Source organism: Vulpes vulpes, chromosome 10 (genome assembly GCF_048418805.1).
Source record: "Vulpes vulpes isolate BD-2025 chromosome 10, VulVul3, whole genome shotgun sequence".
Taxonomy (NCBI): domain Eukaryota; kingdom Metazoa; phylum Chordata; class Mammalia; order Carnivora; family Canidae; genus Vulpes; species Vulpes vulpes.
Genome location: NC_132789.1, coordinates 45972212 through 45991191, shown reverse-complemented (window position 1 = coordinate 45991191; position 18980 = coordinate 45972212). Strand labels below are relative to the sequence as shown.

The 18980-nt window shown below is 53.0% G+C and overlaps 1 protein-coding gene across 6 annotated transcripts in view; it reads right to left on the bottom strand.

The window, feature by feature from the left end:
- Positions 1–18980, bottom strand: part of CSMD2 (CUB and Sushi multiple domains 2) — a 494027-nt gene that overhangs the window by 107846 nt on the left and 367201 nt on the right. For all 6 annotated transcript variants that reach the window (XM_072723914.1, XM_072723908.1, XM_072723910.1 and 3 more), the window contains exons 29-33: positions 16674–16861; positions 8421–8615; positions 7753–7869; positions 7205–7318; positions 633–728 (exon numbers count right to left, since the gene is read on the bottom strand). In XM_072723914.1, the coding sequence (XP_072580015.1) occupies positions 633–728; positions 7205–7318; positions 7753–7869; positions 8421–8615; positions 16674–16861 (710 nt within the window). The remainder of the gene's footprint in view (positions 1–632; positions 729–7204; positions 7319–7752; positions 7870–8420; positions 8616–16673; positions 16862–18980) is intronic.

The window sequence follows — 18980 nt, the reverse complement described above, 5'->3', positions numbered from 1 at the left end:
GATGCTTCAACCCAGGCCCCAGGGCCCAGATTATGGCAGCCCCTGTGGCAGGGGATGAATGGGGACATGCTTAGAATGGGCCCTACAAAGGGGGGTTCTAGACACGGAGGGGCTAGGGCCTGTAGAGCAAAGCCAGGGGCTCTGGGATTTTGCCTTCAAGGCTCACGAATAAGGTAATGGACTCTATTCACCTGCGTGGCGCCAACTACTGTCCCAGCTAGAAAGTGGCAGAGCTGGGATTCAAAGCTACATCCACCTTAATCCCCAGTCTCTGTTTTCCCCACACCTTTACTGTGCTCTGCAGAGAAAACCAAACTCCAGGGGACAGGGCCTAGGGGTGAGGCCTAGGCTGGTCATCCCAATGCCATCAGGACTGTGCCAGACAACGGTGGAGGGCGAGGGCGGAACCAGCCTTCCGTGTCAGATTTCTTTCCTCATTTGACCCGGAATTTGGTCTAAGAATTGTCTGTTGAGCAAATGAATATCTAAGTTCAACTGAATTTCAAAGAACTTCCCTATACATCATAATTGCTCTCCAGCAGCCTAAGACTGAGGCCCAGATCAGGAGTCAAAAGTCTCTGTTCCTTTGTCGGGGAGTCACTCACACCTCTCACATCCACTTGCTGCATTACCTTGGTACACAAAGTGGAAACCTCTGGCTGGTGCTTGGCCTTTGGCGCTGAACTTAATGAGAACTTGATTGGAGGTGGCCAGGGGCAGCGATTCTCCTGCCGAGAAAAGGGGCAAGGATGAGAAGAAGACAATGAGTCCAGCAGTCAGTCCAGCAGAGAAAATCCTGGCCAGGCAGGAGGGGCTGCCTGTACCCCCCACAGCAATTCCTCCCATGTCTCAGGCCTTCCTGAAATAAAACCTACCATTTTTACTACACTTTATAGTTTAAAGTTTGCAGAAGGCTCTAGCATCCATGGCCTTACCTTGACCCATGGACATTGTGAGGTTGGCATGACAAGAGTTCAATGCCCCATCAAATAGGTCGAGAAACAGACGATCAGAAAGAAAAAAATGACCTTCCCAGAAAGGAGAAAGCTTCCAGACATACGTTGACTCACGAGGATGGGGTATTACCAAACTGACTGGTGGTTTACTTGGAAAATGGACATTAAAAAGAAAAAAAATGGCACCAGCTTCTGGGAAGGAGGGTGATGTGAATATCTGAAAGTAAGTAGCCCTTCCCAGATGCTGCAAAATGATAGGTAACCACAGCAACGGTATAACTTATTGTTCTCACTAGGACACTTCTGAGAGTCAAAGTGCATGTTATGTTGGGACAACCAAATGAAAGCTGGGGCTGTCACAAGCAAAGCAAGATGTACTGCCACCCAGCCAAAAACACACAAATTGGGGAAAACCGCAGGGGCACAGGATGCCTTTCTATCAGGAGATAACGTTCTCTCTTCTACTTGATGCAGTACAGATGGACAAGGGTAAGGACAGCACCAACTGGACCTACAGCTGTGAAGTGCAGTCCTGCCTCTCATCACTTTCTTGAGGCAGCCAAGGCAACATGGCTTGGCAGGCAGGGACATGGCTGCTCTGCACGCTGACCCTCCACAGTTTTAGGGATCCCTGGGATGGACAGTGACCCCACTATCATAAGGGAAGTTGGGGTTGTGGGCAGCCAGGCTAAGTCTCCACTGCAGTGAGAGCTGGAGTTGGGACCAGCCAAGGAGCCACTGGGAAGCAGACCTGGTGTCCACCCATGCTTCTAGAAAGCCCATGTGACTCTACTGGCCACAGGTGGCAGAGAGTGTTACACAGCACGCTATTTACAAGTGACCCAGATGGCTGAGCCTGGCTAGGAGTTGTTGCCCCAGATAATTTCTGGCTGCCAAGGCAAAAAGAAACTCATGAAGCAAAAGCCTCTCCTTATTATCACCACTATAGTTGGATGTACACAGACCTCCCTCTCCACGGACGAGCACATAGTAAAATCCCTGGACAAAAGACAAGCTCCCCAAGTTTTAACAGTGAAGACCACTCAGAAATCAAGCAAACATTTTTATGTGGACTATAAAAAAAGGACAAGCAAGAATCTGAGAAGATTTTCAACTGTGGTTGTCACAAGATTAAATCCAGCATTACATCATGAAGTCAGAGAGGCCAGGCATGCCAAAGGAACTTCTGAAATCAATAAAGCCTTCAAAAATGAGAAGCACTGATACATGGCAGCTGGATTCTGCAGAAATTGAACAGAAAAGTGGCGATTAAATTTGGGAAATTCTTTCAGAATCCACAGGAAAAGGATAAAGAGATGAAAATAATGAGAGAAACGACATACGACCTGGAAGATAGACCAAAGGAACTCCAATAAGCATACATCAAGAATTCCAGAGAGAGAGAAGGCAGGAGAGATTGAAGAAGAAAGTGTTTATGAAAAAAATAACTTTCCTGAGCTTGAGAGAGACTTGAGGTTCAGACTAAAATGGTTCTCCAAGTGCCAGGTGTAATTAATGAAAAGAGATTTCTGCTGCAACATACCCTAGTGGGCTTTTAAATTTTAAATATATATAAAAAAAAAAAAAAAAAAAAAAAAAGAAAGGCATCCAGGGAGAAAACAACAGGTTACCTACAAGGATAAAGAATCAGGCTGGACTCCATTTGTTGGCGATATTAGCTGTTGGAATGAGGTGGAGCAGCTGCTGCAGTTTTGAATGAAGTTTGTAACCCGTAATTTGATTTACAGTCAAGCTGTCATTTATATGATACGTCAAAGGAAAGGCATACTCATCCAAGCAGGTGACAAAGATGTCAGTAGGCAGGGATGAGCCTACTAAAAAAATGAATGGAAGTAGGGAAATCTCAGGGAGAAAGACAACCAGGAAAATATAGCTAAACCCAAACAGTTATTGTTAATGAGATAGCAAAAACTAAATGCAAGTATAAACGCTTATTCTTGGGGGGAAGAAGTCCATAATTTACAAAGAATTACTAATAACATTAATATGATAGTCGAAATACACACAGGAAAAGCCCTGGAAGTGAGAGATGGGTCAGATATGAATGGAAAAGCAAGAAAGCAAAAGCAAAACAAAAGAGACAGGAGTCTCAAATAACAAATCATAAGAGACAAAAGCCCAAAAAGACAAAACCAGATGACAGATATCAGCCCAAGTGTAAAATCAGTAAACTTCCTCTGAAAAGAAAAAGATTCAGAGAAAATGAGGGAAAAAAATCTATCAGGCCAACACAGATGCAAAAATGGTCGGAAGCAGAAGACAACAAAGTATCACAGTTGTGGCGGGATCTTTAAATCTACAACATCCCTGATCACTGATGTATCAAACAGAAAAGCAAAGTTGAGACTGTCCTGTCCTCAAGCTTCTCTTCCCCCCTCAACATGCCTCTGGGGTGGGGACACACCAGTCCCACCAGCATCAGTGGCTCCTCATCCGTGTTTCTCCAAATGAGGATAAGAGATGATCTGAGGATATTGCTATTATATCTACAGGTTCCATCCATCCACCCCTCCATCCTTCCATCCCTCCGTCCCTCCCTACTTCTTTCTGTCCATTGGTCCTTTACGTCTACATTGGTACCTATATCTATATCCACATTTACATACACAGGTCCTGAATGTACCTCTTTGTTTCTGCCTGTGTCTATACTCTGGATCTGTAGCTAAACTTCTACCTCTAGCTATCTTGAAAATCAAGAGATTTAGACCAAGTATTGTACCCAAGAGACCCTGACTCACACTGTTGGCCTAGTGTGCGTATGTGGGGTGTTGCTATCAGAAAGTCATTTCATCGAGTACCACTGATAAAAGAGTTGAATAATAAAATTGAGTAAGATTGGTCTAATGGCCATTACAAAGCTAATTCAATCCTAACAATAGCTCTAGGAGGCAGAGGCTTGCCTGTCTGCATTTTACAGCTGCGTGAACTGCAGCTCAGAGCGGTCAAGTGCAGAGCCCACAGGCATCTAGCAGGCACGGGGGAGGGCTGAGATCAGGGGCCAGGCAGGGAGGGCTGGGCCACAGCTTGGGTCGCTCTGTGGCCTCTCAACCCTGCAGAGAACACACTCGCTTCTTAGATATTTAAAGAAATTTTAAAAAGTGTCTTTGGCTACTGAGTGGACCTCATTTAATCCCCAGAGCAGAAAGGATTCAGGCTCTGTTCTCTCACCACATGGCAATAAAATGAGGAATCAACACAAAGGTTTAAATGTAACAAGAACAAAATGTAGGTTCCTGGAGGAGAAGAAGAGGCAGCCTTAAAGGACTTGGGCAAAAAGAGGAAAGCATGATGACAGATTAGTTAGAGGATATGGAGGACAAGAGTGCATGTCGATGCTCCTAGCAGGAAGCCCGACCCCTGCTCAGAGGGGACTCCATGCACGCTCCACAGGAAAAATAACAAAGCTTTTAGCTAAGGAGTTAGCACAAGAAGAGCAACATAATCTGAAGAAAAATAGGAGGAGAGACATTATGAAATAAACCCAGAAGTTAATTAATTAAAAAATAACAAAGTCCACAGAAGAATTGAGAAGTGGAAGCAATAAAAAAAAAAAAAAATGAAACAACACAAAGCCTCTGGTCAGGATGGGAAAAGGGGAGGCATGAAAACACGGCCCTCAGCCTGTAAAGGCAGGGGGTCAGAGCTGCTAACACAAAGGAGATTAGATAGCATCAGAGCATATGATTTAACCTATGCTGCTGAGCTTAAAATAATTACAAAATGGGCTTTTTAGTAAAATATAGAATATCCATGTTGATATCAAGGTAATATGCTTGAATAGACCAATAACCATGGAAGAAAATAAAAGGAAAAAACACAGAAAAGGAAGAGATAAAATAATGAGACAAATTTATTTGCAGAAAATGCTTCTTGCCTAAAGGCCCGGGAGAAATCAGTTGGCAGTGTTAGCATTATTATGGAGGGCTCATCGACTCTACAAAATGACGGGACCAAAAATACCAGTCTTCTAATAGAGTAGAGCAAAGAGCAGCTAGAAAATATAATGGAGGGCAGGGGAGACCTGTTCACAGCAGCGACAAGAACAACAACAAAAATTGCCATGAAATATCTAGGAGTAAAGTTAACAGAAATCAAATATGGCCAAAGTGAAAATTAGAGGCTGTCTCCAGGGTTACAAAGGAGACGCATGGAGAGACATACCAAGTTCCTGGAAGGGAGACGGGTGACTGTCATAAAGCTGTGAGTTCTCCCCCAATTAATAAATTTAATGAAGTTTATGTGAAAATTCTATGTTTTTTTTTAACTTGACGAGAGGTTTCTAGAAGTTATTCAGAAGAAATATCAACAAGAACAGCCACTAAGAATACAAAAGAAAGAACAAGTTTGTGGGTTAATATTACCATCTATTTAAAATTATCATAATATTAAACTCTTTCATAATCTTACACTAAACTTTTTGATACTGACACAAAAATAAACAGACACTTAAAGGCATGGATAAAAGCTCTAGAAACATATTCTTAGCTTCATAAAAATTTAATAGATGTAATCTTGAAAATTCTGTTAGGACAACCAACCCATCGACTAAATTTGGAAGAATGTACTTCGTGAAATTCCCTATACCAAATAACAAATCAAAATAAATTCCAAAGGCGTTAAAAGCAAAACAAACTGAAAAGAAGCAAAACACAGAATATTTACTCAATCAGCATAAAAGCAAAGGAGAAAGCTATAGAAGAAAGCATTGATAGATCTGATATCACAGGAAATTTAAATTCTCTGACATTCAAGCACACCCTGAAGAAAATTAAATGGCAGATGACAAACTATCAGGGAAGGCTTTTTATAGAACATAATACAGACAGGAGGGTTTTATGGAACACGAGGGGTAAAGCTTGTAAGAATACAAAGCGCTCCTAAGTCAGTAAGAAGATACGTGCTAATAAAAATCAAAGGCAATTCACAGATTAAAAAAAAATTCACATGAGCCAATAATTAAATTATAAAAAGGTTAACCCAACTGGTAATAAAAAGAGGCAAATTAAGAAATGAGATACCATTTTCACTTTTCAAACTGATGATGTTTTGTTTCCTTAATCAGCTAGTCTTTGTGAGAATAAAGCATGCCCTCTTACTTGCTGGTGGTGAACAGAGTGAAAAGAACTTTCTAGAGGGATGTTTGCCATTTTGGCATATTTCAACATCTGGGATTTTGAGAATTCTGTTAAAACAACTGGTTGACTAAATTTGAGAGAATATAGTTAGATTCCCATAAAAAGCCTTCAAGATCACACGTATCCTTTAACTTGGCAATTCTACTCCAGATAGTCCAAGGTAACAGTCAGATGTGTACGCATACGTACGCATAACACACTGAGTTACTACTACACCCTAGAGTGAAAAATCAGGAACAGTCTCAAGGTTCAATAATAGAGAATTAGTTATATAACTGTTTTACATAAATTTTAAATAACTATATGATAGACCATTTTGCAGCATTTAAAAATCCTATTGCAGAATAAAATAATGACAGAAATGCTCAAAACGAACATTTCAATAAAAATGTGTATATTGTTTTATTCAATAAAATATGCAAAAGATTAAGGCTAAGTGGATATAAAGGTTGGGGTGGGGGAGGAAATCCACTCCATCTTTCAGTGGTTCTTTCTGGGAAGTTTTCATTTTAATTCTCCACACAGCTATTTTGTCTTGCCTCTAAGTTTTCTTCTGCATTGAAAATGCAAGATGCTTATAATTAGAAAATCATGTTGGGTCAAGAATAAACGGAGTGAGTAATAAATACTACAGTGCCTGGGCGGTGGTGTAGACAGCCTGGGGCGGTAGTGTAGATAGCTGGGGGCCGGGTGGCTCTCGCATCCCCCTCCCCCTACAGTGCCACTCCTCCTGAATCCCCCTTCCCTGTGCTCCGCCCCCCTGCAGCCCCCCCTGCCCCCTTCCCCTGCAGCCCCTCCACCATGCCCCGTCCACTCCTCCCCCTTCAGCCCCCTTCCCTGTGCCCCGCCCCCGCCCCCTGCAGCCCCGTCCCCATGCCCTGCTCCTGCTCCTGCAGCCCCCTCCACCCCTCCTTCTCCGTGCCCCGCCCCTCCAGTCCCCCTCCCCCGTGCCCCCCGCTCCTCCCCCTACAGCCCCCTTCCCCTCCCTCCTGCAGCCCCTCTTCCCCGTGCCACGCCCTCCCCTCCCCCTGCAACCCCCTCTCCTGTGCCCTCCCCCTGCAGCCCCTCCCCACCCCCCGCCTGCCCGGGTACCTGTGTGGGAGCCCGAGAGTGAGCTGAGGAGCCGGGCGTGCGGGCTGTGGCCGTCGTGCACCTCCACCACGTCATTGAGCGCCGTGTGGAAGAAGGCGAACTGCCCGAACACCACTGCGGGGGTGGTGCGGGGCCTCAGGACCGAGAGGTCCCCGCGACTTCATGCTGAGCCCCTGGGGGGCCTCCCGCCCGCCCAGCCTGCTCCCCATTTTGTCGCCTGCCCCCCCCCCGCGGCTCCGGCCAGGCTCCGCAACCCCACAGATGACCCAAGAGTTGGGGTCCTGGCCATCCTGCTGTCCCCGTCGCCCTGTCTGGGGCCCCCTGCCAACCCCAAGCTGCCCCCCCCGCGGCCCCCAGGGCCCTCCTCGCAGCCGCACGGACAGGGTGTCAGGGCATCTGCCCACTGGCACCCCGGTCGGGGACCGCCCCGTTCCTGCCCTGGGAGCCCACGCCAGATGGCGGGGCCTGGGACATGACTGATGGGGGGCTGGGGCCCCACAGGAGCCCACAAACCTACACTTGGACATCCCAAAATGTCCCAGCCCTACCGTAGTCCTTGGGCACGGTGACAAAATAGAGGCAGATCTGTCCGCTGGTGTAGTTCTGGGGGTAGTTGGGGGACAAGACCACTCCGTCTGAACCCACGTACTGTCCCCCACACGGGGCTGCAAGAGACATGACATGGGTGACCCCCTAAACCTCTCATTAACTGCCACCCTCCGCTCGGTCTACCCTGATGCTCCTGAGGGTCCCCTGGGGGTGTCAGCTCTGGCCTCCCAATTACTACCACCGGCCTCAGCCCCCGAGGACCGTGTCCCCCTAGGCAGCCAGTGTTGTATGGGGACAGAACCGAGGATCCCTGAGTGACCCTGCGGCCTTCTGTTCCCACCCGCAGTGCCCAGTCCAGGGGGGTGGGCGCCCCGAGAGCCAGCCCCCATCACCAGGGCAAAGGACCCTGGCTCCCCAACCTGGGTGGCCATCCCTGAGGGGTGCGTTGCTGCACCCATGCCTCTCGCCAGGGTCTGAGGCTCCACTGGACCCCGTGGCCTCGGCTGCTCATGTCGGCTGCTCATGACACTCGCCAGGTCACCCCCGTGTTCCCCCCTCCGGCAGATGAAGCGGGTCTACGTGAACGGGGCACTGTGACTGTGGGACACGCCTGCTGGAGTCTGTCGCTCAGGGGGAGGCCCACGTCCCGCCCCCTCTGCACCCCCACCTGTGCACACAGGTCGGGGCTTGTTCCATGCAGGCTTCCCATCGGGCCCCAGGATGCAGCTGAGGGTGGAGGCGCCCTGGACCTCGTAGCCCCCGTGGCAGTAGTAGGTGACGGAGGAGCCCAGCTTCAGGTCGGAACCCACTCGTGTGCCATTCTTGATGGAACCGGGATCAAAACAGGACTCCCGTGGGTTTTCTGGGAAAAAAGAAACACACATGCCCGCAGAGGACTGGTCAGGGTGGAGCTCCAGGGTGCAGCACCCAGAGGGGACCCTGACCTCAGGGAGCGTGGAGCCCAGGGTTGGGATGAGTGGTCCTTCTCTCTTGAGGCCTGAAAACGTGCCTAAATCTGGGGCTGGAGCTTGTCTGGAGGAGCGAGCTGCGGCTCAGAGCTGGGCTCTTTGTCGCCGTGAACTCACTGCTTCCCAGGGAGGCGCCTGCTGTCCACACGCAGCAGGTGTGAGCGCAGGCCAGGCCCCGGAAGGACGCCAGGAGCCCCACTGCCAGCCCTGCACCAGCCGAGGCCTGACCAGGCTCCAGGTTGTGCGCTGGGCTACTGGGCGCTCACGAGTTCACGGAAACAGTGCTTTCCTTCTACTCGATTTCTGCGCCACGTGCGTCTTCCCACTTAGGCATTGCAGCAGTGCCCGGGGCACCCACTGCGTCCGTCTACACTGGACAAGAGCAAACTTGGTGTTGCCTGAGCAACCAGGAGCAGGGGCCGGGCCCATGTGCATGGAGTGGCCTCCCTTCTTGTTAGCTGGAGATCCCAAGCCACTCTTGGGAGCCAGTGCTCCTTGGTCCCCACTGCCGCTTCTCAGGGGGGCGCTCAGGACACAGGCGAGCCTGGGCAGCATCAGGGACATGCCACGGAGCACCAGGGGTGTGGGGCAGGGGCCTGGAGGTCGGGGCGCACAGAGGTGCTGGCCGCGTTGTGGGAGGACCCAGAATCCAGACGGTGGAGTTGGGATGGAACGAACCAGAAGAGAAGGGAGCTCAGCTCAGAGGTGGGAGCTCAGCGTGAGGAAGCTCCCGGGGCTTCCTGGGCACTGGGGCCTCTCGCAGGGCCCGTCCTGGAGGCTGCCACTGAGGCGCTGGCTCCACTGCCCATCTCCTGGGTTGGTGGGGCCCATGGTCCCGCCTGGCCTGGCCACTCCGACCCCCAATGCCTCATGCGGCCCTGCTCGGTCTCTGTAGCTACGGGTGCCGTCGTGCCACATAAGCCACTGCATGAAGACCCTTCTGGCAGAGGACCCCTCAGGGTCTCCCCGTGGGCCCGGCTGTGTGCTGCCTACAGCCCCCCGCCAAGTCCGTCTCCTCCCTAAGCCCACCGGCCCTGCCCCGGAATACGATGGGCCATGGGGAGACCCACCCGAGAATCACAAGGACACAGGCACCGTTGCCGTCCTATACTCTATCTGTCATTGCAGATGACAACAGGTCAAAGCTAATTCGAAGTCCAGAGAAATCAAGGGACTCAGTGGACAAAGCTCCCGAGGGGCACAATTAGCCATGGACCCCAGTAGCCATCTCCCGTCTTCATCCTTGAATAACGGAGACCAGACCGTATTGGGAGTAGCGAGGCAGCAGCTCAGATCCATGCTCCCCGGCCTGGCCGCAGAGATGACACCGTGCAGGCAGCGAGCACTCTGTCTCACTTGGGGTAAAGCCCAAACCCTGATGGGCCTACGTGCCCTGCACCCTACCTGTCCCCAGTTGCCCGACAGTCTCTGCCTCAGTTCCCGTCAGCCTTTGGCTAACTTGGCTCTGCCGACCACACTGGCCTCCACACCCGCAATGTTCCTCCCTCCACGTGGCCCTTTCTCCTTCAGGATTTAACACCGTGTCTCCTTCTTAGAGATACTTCCTTGACCGGCTGTCTGAGGTTCTGACGGTCCTGGCCCCGGCGCTCCCGGCCACCTCTCTGCACTGGCACCGACGCTGGCGCACACACTATGTGTTTACCCGGGTCTCCTCCATCTCCTCCACTAGGATGTAGGTTCCATGAGATGGTTACCTGGCTTCATCCACCGCTCCAGCCCCGTACCCGGCACAGGGTAGGCACCCAGTAAGTGTCTCTAAGTGCGTAACTGTGTGACTCCTAGAAAGGCTGCTTAGGAGGAAGTACTCAGCTGAGAGAATGCTCACTGGCCCTCCCTCCCTCCCTCCCTCCTTCCTTCCTCCTCCCTCCTCCTCGTGGTCTGCACATAGACATGATGGCTGGAGCTCCAGGCGCCATCTTGGATCCCGAGACAGCCATGAAGACGGGAGGAGTGGGGGCAGGGGAAGGGTCACCTCACCATCCCTGGGGGACAATCTCTAGCTTTCTCTGACGAGAAGGAGAATAAACCTCTGCCTCATAGAAGAGGCTGTGCTTTTGGATAACAGCGGGGCACAACTGTCCCAGAACCTTACACCATCAGAAAGTCCTTTCTTCTCTTTGCTCTATGGCAGGAACTCCTACACTCGCTAATGCCACCTTCTCTTGAGCCAGTTTCCTAAACCTTGTCTTCCATCTGGCAGAAATCTGTTATTTCCTGAATCACAGCATGTGTCACATTATCTTGGCAGGTTGGATAAGTGTGTTTCTTTCCGGTGGATTCTGGACGCCTAAAGGATGGGGACCATCACCTGCTGTCTTCGTCACCCCGGCAATTAGCACGGAGCTCGGAACTAGAGGCGGCTCTGGTTGGCACGGAACGGATACTTAATAAATGGATGCTGACTTGATTGGCTGAACACCTCAGGGCTTGGAAAACCCACAGTCACGTCAGTGATTCCTACTACAGGCTGCGTTTCATAGTTACTCACCTGTCAGGGCAGGAGGAGCTCATGGCTCCAAGCATTATCACATTAATGAGAACGACAAGGGTAATGATAATGATGATGGCCCTGTACAGGGGAATATTTCAAAGTACCTTCCAATCTGTTATCTCATTTGTGCCTCACAATAGCCTCTGCGGCAGGCAGGGCCAGGTGTGCTCTTGTTCAGGTGACAGATGAGAAATGTGGCGATCAGAGAGGCTAAACCTGAGTTTCCCAAGCCGTTCGGCTGGTAAGATGTAGAATTAAGACCAAAAGCAGGTCTTTAGTCCGTCAGACCAGAGCTCAGCTGTGAAGAATCAAACTATAACGACTGGAACATCACCGTGATAATAATAAATAGAAACCGAGCCCTCCAAAATGACAACAGGAAAAGACCCAGCTTCTTCCTGCCCTAATAGATAAGTGACATTTCCAAATATAGCAAGACATCGAAAAATAGTAGTGATTGTCACACCCAAACAGCAAGGAACTGGCTAAACAGGTGGGATCACAGCCATCCACCAAAATACAAGCAGGCTTTAAGAAGAAACGCAGAAGTTGTTGACTACTGATGCGGAAAGATGATCAAGATCTGTCATTGGGCAAAAACTAAAACAAAGTAAAAACAAACCCACAGCGTGACCTCTGTTCACACAGAACGGAGATCAGCGAACGACAGCCCACAGTCTCACTGCCTGTTTTTTTTAAAAATTTTATTTATTTATTCATGAGAGACAGAGACAGAGAGAGAGAGAGAGAGAGAGAGAGAGAGAGAGAGAAAGAGAGAATTTGTCTGAATACTGTCCACGGCTGTTTGGGCAGCACAACAGCAGAGTGGAGCCGGGCAAGCCACAGAGACCATCTGCCCTGCCAAGCCTGTTTACTATCTGGTCCTTTTTAGAAAAAGTCTGCTAACCCTTGTTCTAGAATTTGCATTACTGTCTACTTACATAAAATAGCTGGAATGAGAGAACTTTAGGGGATGCCAGTGACGGTAGGTGTTAAGTCTTTAGAGTGCGTCTTACGTGGCTCGCGATTGCTTGAATTTTTCCAACGAACATGTGCTACTTTAAAAACAGGCAAAAAATGAGGGTATTCCCATTTCGAATGTAAAAAACAAAGACCCAGGGCGGTGGCGGGTGGTGGGTGGTGGGTGGTGGTAGTGGGAACAGGTGTGGGAAGCTGGTTGTAATTCCTCGGCCCACAGTGTCACATCCAAGGGCTCGGAAGGGAAAACACGTACTTTTTAGTACCTTCTGGGAGAAGCTGACCTTGGTCCTTCCTGAGTTATTTCAGGTTCTCTAACACAGGCTCAAACTCTTCATCTGAACTTCTTCAAACTCCCTCTGTCTGCGACATGGACCCCAGCCCTGTGCTGGCCTGGCAGGCTTCTTCTCAACCCTGAGGCCTCCGTTGAAATGTCACCCTCTGGCTGAGGTCCTCGCCGTCACCCATGCCCTTCTGGAGTGGCCCCCCCACCGTTCCTCGTTCTCATGGCGGCTTCCTCTTTCCTAACTTCCGCTTGTCACTCCGTGTTGGTCTCCTCTGTGTTGCCTCTTCCCCTCTCTCACCTTCGTGGTACCTCAGGATGGGGGCCACGACCCAGTGCTCACCACGGTGGCTTCCACGCCTGGGCATGGGCGTCCTAGCCTGTCCCTGCCCAGGAGAAGCCCCCACACCTGCTGCGAGATGACAACGAACGTGGTTGGCTTGGAGAAAGACATGGAGTCTCTCTGGGACTCATCTTCAGTGACTGTACCCCCAAACCAGGATCCTCCTAATTCCCTCTATTTCCTTCTAGCAAAGGGGGAAGCTGACCCAGGTGGCTGAGTTCAGTTGAGGATGCCCCAGAGCACGGTCTTGCACAAGTTCACAGGACACAGCTGCGTTCAGAATCTTCTAGAAGGCTAGCCTAGAATGACTCTGACACCGCAACTCCCTTCCAGCAGCCGCTGGGCGGAGATTCTGACCGACTCGCCCATCACGGCCGTCTAAGTAGCTAAGCCTCCCAGGGCTCATGGGTAGAGACGTCTGTCCAACTGGTTGTCGTGAGGATGTGAAGCCTGCGGAGGCAGGAGCTGTGTTTAGTTCCCTGCTTTGTTCTCAGCCCCTGTAACCCTGTCTGGTGGGGCTGCAGACCCTCTGGGGTTGGGAATTGGGACCCAAACTGGGAGGCGATTCGGAGTCCGGAGCGAGGCGGCCGTACATGTCCTAGGGGAAGCAGCGAACGCGGATCTGCGGAGAGAGGGCGATACAGCCAGCCCGCAGGAAGCAGCAGGGAGGGTCCCAGCTTTTGACTCTCCCTTCCTGACTTCGATCCCTTGGAGGTTTATGCTTCCTGCCCTTGAGCACGTGTAGTTTAAAAATACGTTCCCTTTCTGTGTTACGGTGCAGGGAGTATTTTTATGTGTGTTGTTAAAATATAGAACGCTTTTGAGCTTACGTTAGTCTGGCTGTTAATTTTCTTATAATAAAGTCTTTGTATGAAGTTGGTTTGAATGCATTTTGTTTTTTTGGGTTTTTTTTTTTTGCATTTTTATAATAAATTACCCCCCCCCCTTTTTTGCTGAAGTTCGTCTGAGTGGGTTTCTCAATTTGAAACTAAATGCTGCCTGAGTCAGATGCAACCACATGCTTTCTCCTTCCCACTTGGGAAAAACCACTAGTGGTATAAAGGCTGAAAATTACGAGACAGTACGCCACACTATTAACATGACCATCGTATGACCCAGTCTCCCAGTTCTAAGGAATAGAAGCCCATTTTTTAAATAAACCCAGTCAGCCTCCCTTAGTGACTATACTTATAACACATCCTCAGGACGTGGGTAAAGGCCTCTGGTCGGAGGAGGGGCTGACCTCAGAGAGTGGTGCTCACTCTCCATCCTTCCCCTTCCCTCCCAGCCCGATTCCTTGAAACCTCAGCACTAGAGGAGCCTGGGATCTTCTTTGCCTCCCGATGGACGAGGCCAATTCTTCTCTTCCTAAGGCTGCACACCTGCCCCAGTGTGCTGGTCCCTAGAGGACATCCCAGGAACGCACTTGCGGAGCACGGGGTCTGAACCCTTTGCAACGGACCGGAGTCATCTATAGGACAGCCTCCCACCCCCCAAACATTCACGTTACAAATATTTCACACTCGTACCCAGGTGTGTGCAAACATCATGTCACCCCTGACATCTTCAGGAAACAGAAAAGAAAATGTCTGCTCTCTACTGGGCTAGCCCCAGGAGGAGGGCTCAGGACCCTTCTCTCTTCCCAAAAGAGCAGAACAAAGGAAACATCCACTTCTAGGAAAGAAGGCAATGGACGGAGACGGCGGGTCAAAGCGTGTGCCCAGTACCTCCTGGCGGTGGGCCCGTGCTGGGTGCTGTGCTGGGTGCTGTGCCTGTCCACCACCCCCACACCAGCCCTTTCATGCAGACGCCGTCCCTCTTTGATGGGCCGTTAGGGGTGCTCGGTGAGCGTAAGGGACTTGCTTCAGGTTAAGACGTGACAGAGGCCACTCTGTAAAGGCACTGAGCTTGGGGGGTACGTACATTGAGGCCACGGGACCTGGCAGCTGAGCAGACCTGTTCCCGGAATCCAGGGACCCTGGGATGCGGGAAGGAGACCACTCCACGGAGTGGGCCGCCTGGCCACAGAGGAGGTGGCTGGTATCAAGGAGTGCTCCCCCAGGAAGGACGGGAGGCTGCCTCAGGCCTCACCGGGCACCTCCCGCCCCAATGGGCACGTTGGGATGCTGGCCAAGAGGTGGCGGGACATGGCAGGCTCTCCCTCGCCCAGGAGCTGGCCTCCGGCTGCCGCTTTGCTGGCTCAGTTGCCGCCCAGGGGGGCCTTGTTCGCCCACCCCCTGTGCGGTCTTGGGCCAACAGCTGAAAGCGGGAAGCGCTTCTCTGAGAAAGTGGTTCCAACTTGTGGCTTCGTGGAGGGCACTGGGGGGCAGGTGGCTGCAGCCAGGATGCCGCAGGTGCAGTGGCAGGTGTGCAGGGGCGACGAGCTAGGGCCCGTCATGAAGAGGCTGAAGGGGTGGCGCTGGGGTGGCATGTGGCATCTCCGGCAGGGAGAAGACCCCTCACTAGGGACACAGCTGTAATGGGACGCCAGGGGCAGGGACCTGAGGGTATGTCTGTGGGCATGACAGGAGACAACCAGACGGCAGTGGGGCTGACGGTGGCTGACGGCGGGTCCCAGGGCTGGACCGCGCCTCTCTCCGAACTCCACGGGGTGACCGCGTCGGCTCCGAGAGCAGCACAGGCAGGAGGGCTCGGGGCAGGGGGCTTAGTGAATGGCAGGTGTCCGGGGCGAGAGAGGAGGATGGGAGGACCCATGATCCAGGCCGGCCCACGCAAGAGAGAGGATCACGGCAAGACGTGCTCTACTCTGAGCCCCGCGTGCCCCATGGGACGGGTGACCCATGATCCCGAGGGTGTCGACATGTGGCCGTGACGTCCTGGGGCCGCGCCAGCAGCTGGCGGGTGCTAAGGCAGCGATCCTTGGGACGGGTGTTACCCGTGAGCGTGTGCGGTGTGCTCCCAGCAGGTGCCACAGGTGTTTAATTACGGGGCTCTTTAAAAGGTTGCTGAGGTCGACGCTCTGTGCATGGGGGACGTGAGCCAGAAACTTTTTAATTCTAACTGGTAATATGACCCCATTTGTCTACACAGGCTGAGGAGGCCCCAGTGAACCTGGGTCAGAGCACCAATTAACAAAATCCATCCCCTCTAGAGCGTCTGTAGAGTGTTTAGCACCTACTGGGCATTGTACCCACGCACATAGTGAGCACGCGTGAAATATCTTTTCACCCTAACCTTCTGCAACGTAACGATGATCACCCCATTTACCGGATGAGGGAAGGGCCCCGAGAGGTAATAACATGCCAAGTGCACAAACGAAGGAAGCGGCGGAGCTAGGATCTGGGTAACGGCGCCTGGTTCGACGGGGAAGAGAAGGTCACTGAGGGGAGAGCCCGTCTCAGCCCCACTCCGTGCCGGGCTCCCAACGGAGGGCTCCAACCCGCATGACGTCTGGGACAGGGACCGGCCCACCGGCCATTCATGATGAAGGGAAGGAGGTGTTGAGAGGCTAGGCGACTCGCCCCATGTGAGCCTGGGCCTCAGTTTACCTGACCGCCTGGGCTCCTGGCTCCTGCGTCCAGGAGCGGCCGTCCGGCGGAGCACGGCCCCTCCAGCCCTTCACAGTTTGAGGTTGGCTGCTTCGGGGTTCCCAGCCCCGACAGCCTGGCCGCGGGGTCCTCCTGGGATACACGAGGGCAGGGACCTGGTGCTCCCGCTGGCAGGGGTGCTCCCCCGGGGAAGGGCCAGGAGAGGAGCCGTGACGCGGAGGGGCCGCAGGGCATGGCCGGCCCCCTCCTCCCAGCCTGCGTGCTGTGCACCAGGGTGGGTGCCCTCCACGCTGCCCTCCTGCACCCGCGCGGCCGCCCCAGGCCTACCTGTGTAGTCGATGACGAAGCCAGCGCTGCTCACGGAGGCGTCGCTGCGGAAGGCCAGGAAGAGGCTGTTGCTGCTGCTCTCGATGCGGCCGGGGAGCTGGGAGCCGTAGAAGCTTCCTATGAGCGGGCTGAGGGAGTCCCGCCCGTCGTAGATGTGCAGGAAGTCGTAGCCAGGCTCCAGGTTAAAGCTGCGGGGAACACCCCCCCCCCCCCACCACTGAGGTCAGAAAGGCTCGTGCTGGGCCTGAGTCAACCGGGGACGGGCTCGGACGCCCTGGGCAAGCTGTGGGAGGAGGGCGCGGGCCCCAGGTGCCTCCCAGGTGGGCCAGGAGATGGTAAGTGAGGCCCAGGGGCGGAGGGCACAGCCTACAATCAGTGCCTGGGAAGCCACAGCTAGAAACCTAACACCCTCTTCCTGGAAAAAAAAATAAAAAATCAATAAAAATCTTAATTGAAACACATTTGTCATATAATATCGTGCAAACTTAAGGCGTGTGCCACGCCGATGGGCTACGCTTTATGTCGTGGCATGCTTGTCACCAGGCTGGAAGCTGGCCCTCCGTCACATCTCCTGTGGTCACTGCTTCTTTCCTGTGGCTGGAATAATCAAGACCGAGTCTCCCAGTGCCTTGGATGCTAGGACCTCATCCTGGGGTGTCGTCTGTATTCGCCACACTGCGCACGGAAGGGGAAGCGGGTTCTCGTCTGCGTGTGGACTGGTCAGCAGGGCAGGGGCTCTCCTCCCCGCCCCGGACGGTCTTTATTCTGCACCTTCCTTTCCAGGAGGAAAAGAATCACCCAGGGAGCCATTCCTGGGCGGGAAGGGGTCTGTTCTCAGGAAGAACCTGGCTTTTCGTCCTTGCCCCAGAGCCTGTGCTCCGCTCTTCCCAGGTTCTCGTACCACCCTACACCGGGCACCCACAGGCAAGCCTCCTCAGCTATCCCCACCGTCACGTGGGAAAAAGACCGAATCCAAGAAATCAGCAAAGTTGAATATGAGAATTGTTGACGGTCGCTGATGCCACTGCACTGGCCTGGGGGACCACGATGGGGACACCAGGACGGGGGTGGCTGTGCAGCCTACAGAGCTCCGGGCCCTGCTGGTGGGCGGGAGAGTCTGCCCAGCCGCTTGGCAAGCGGCTCCACACGGCCTTCCGGGTCTGAGCATGTGCCGGCCCCGCGGGGCGGCAGCTCCACTCTCAGCCACGTCTCCACAGGAGCCGCACGTGCCGGTCAAGGGTGCAGACGTGAAAAGAGCAGAACGTGAGCTGAGCACAGATCTGGGCGGCGCTGAGCCATGGACTGGGTCCCCGGGTGCTCCACCCGGCTGGACCACTCTTTCCGCTGACACGTGGCAGAGAGCGACCCGTGATGCCTGCAGGACCAGGTGGGTGGGGGTTGGGGTCGGGTGGTGGAGCCAAACGTGTCCTCCTGCCTCCCCGGCACCCTCATACCGGGGTCCGTCTTCTCACTCCTGTAACGCAGTTTCCAGCACATCCCAACTGCCCTCAGTCTGTCCCTGTTTTCCTTCCGTCGTGCATTTTCTCTGTGTGCTCCCTGCGTGCCTGGCATGGCGCAAGGAGCCTGGGACAAGGGGCTGCATCAGACGCCAGGTCTTCTGCAGTGACGGTGAGGCGAAGACAACAAAGTACAGTCTGCGCAGGAGGCGGTGAAGCTTTCGGGGAGGCCCAGCTGGAGCCAAGCTTGGGAGATGCGGGGACCCCCCAGGATCCGCATAGGGAGGGAGACGGAAGTTGCCAGGAAGGGAGATGCAGAGGCAGAGTCACCAGGGCAGGCTGTGCCGTGGGAGCTCTGGTGGCTGGTGTCAGCGTGGGGGGCGGCCCGCGTGGAGGCGTGGGGGGCATGCAGCATGGCCTGGAAGCCAACCTTCTGACCTCGCAGGAGGAGGCGCCTTACGGATCTTAAACTAGGAGATCTGCTCGCGTGTGGTCTGTTTTCAAGTCGAGGTACAGCTCACACCCCGTGACGCCCGTGGCTCATGACTGTATCGCCCTGTCGGCCTCGACGCACACAGCAAGACCGAGGACATCCTCCCCCCGGCGCACCCCATCCCAAGCTGTCCTCCCCCAGAAGTCCCCTCTGAATAGGTCTCTATCATCACAGATTGATTCTGCAGGTCTTAAGGTGTTGCATATGTGGAATCACACATGGTGGACTGACGTCTGTGCGTCCGTTTCCGCCAAGTGTGGCGCGTTTGCGATCGGGTCTCATTCTGAGCCAGCCGTTCATTCTTTCCCACGGCTGAGCAGCCCGTTACCATGTGTTCCAAGGGCAAGCGCGGTGGTT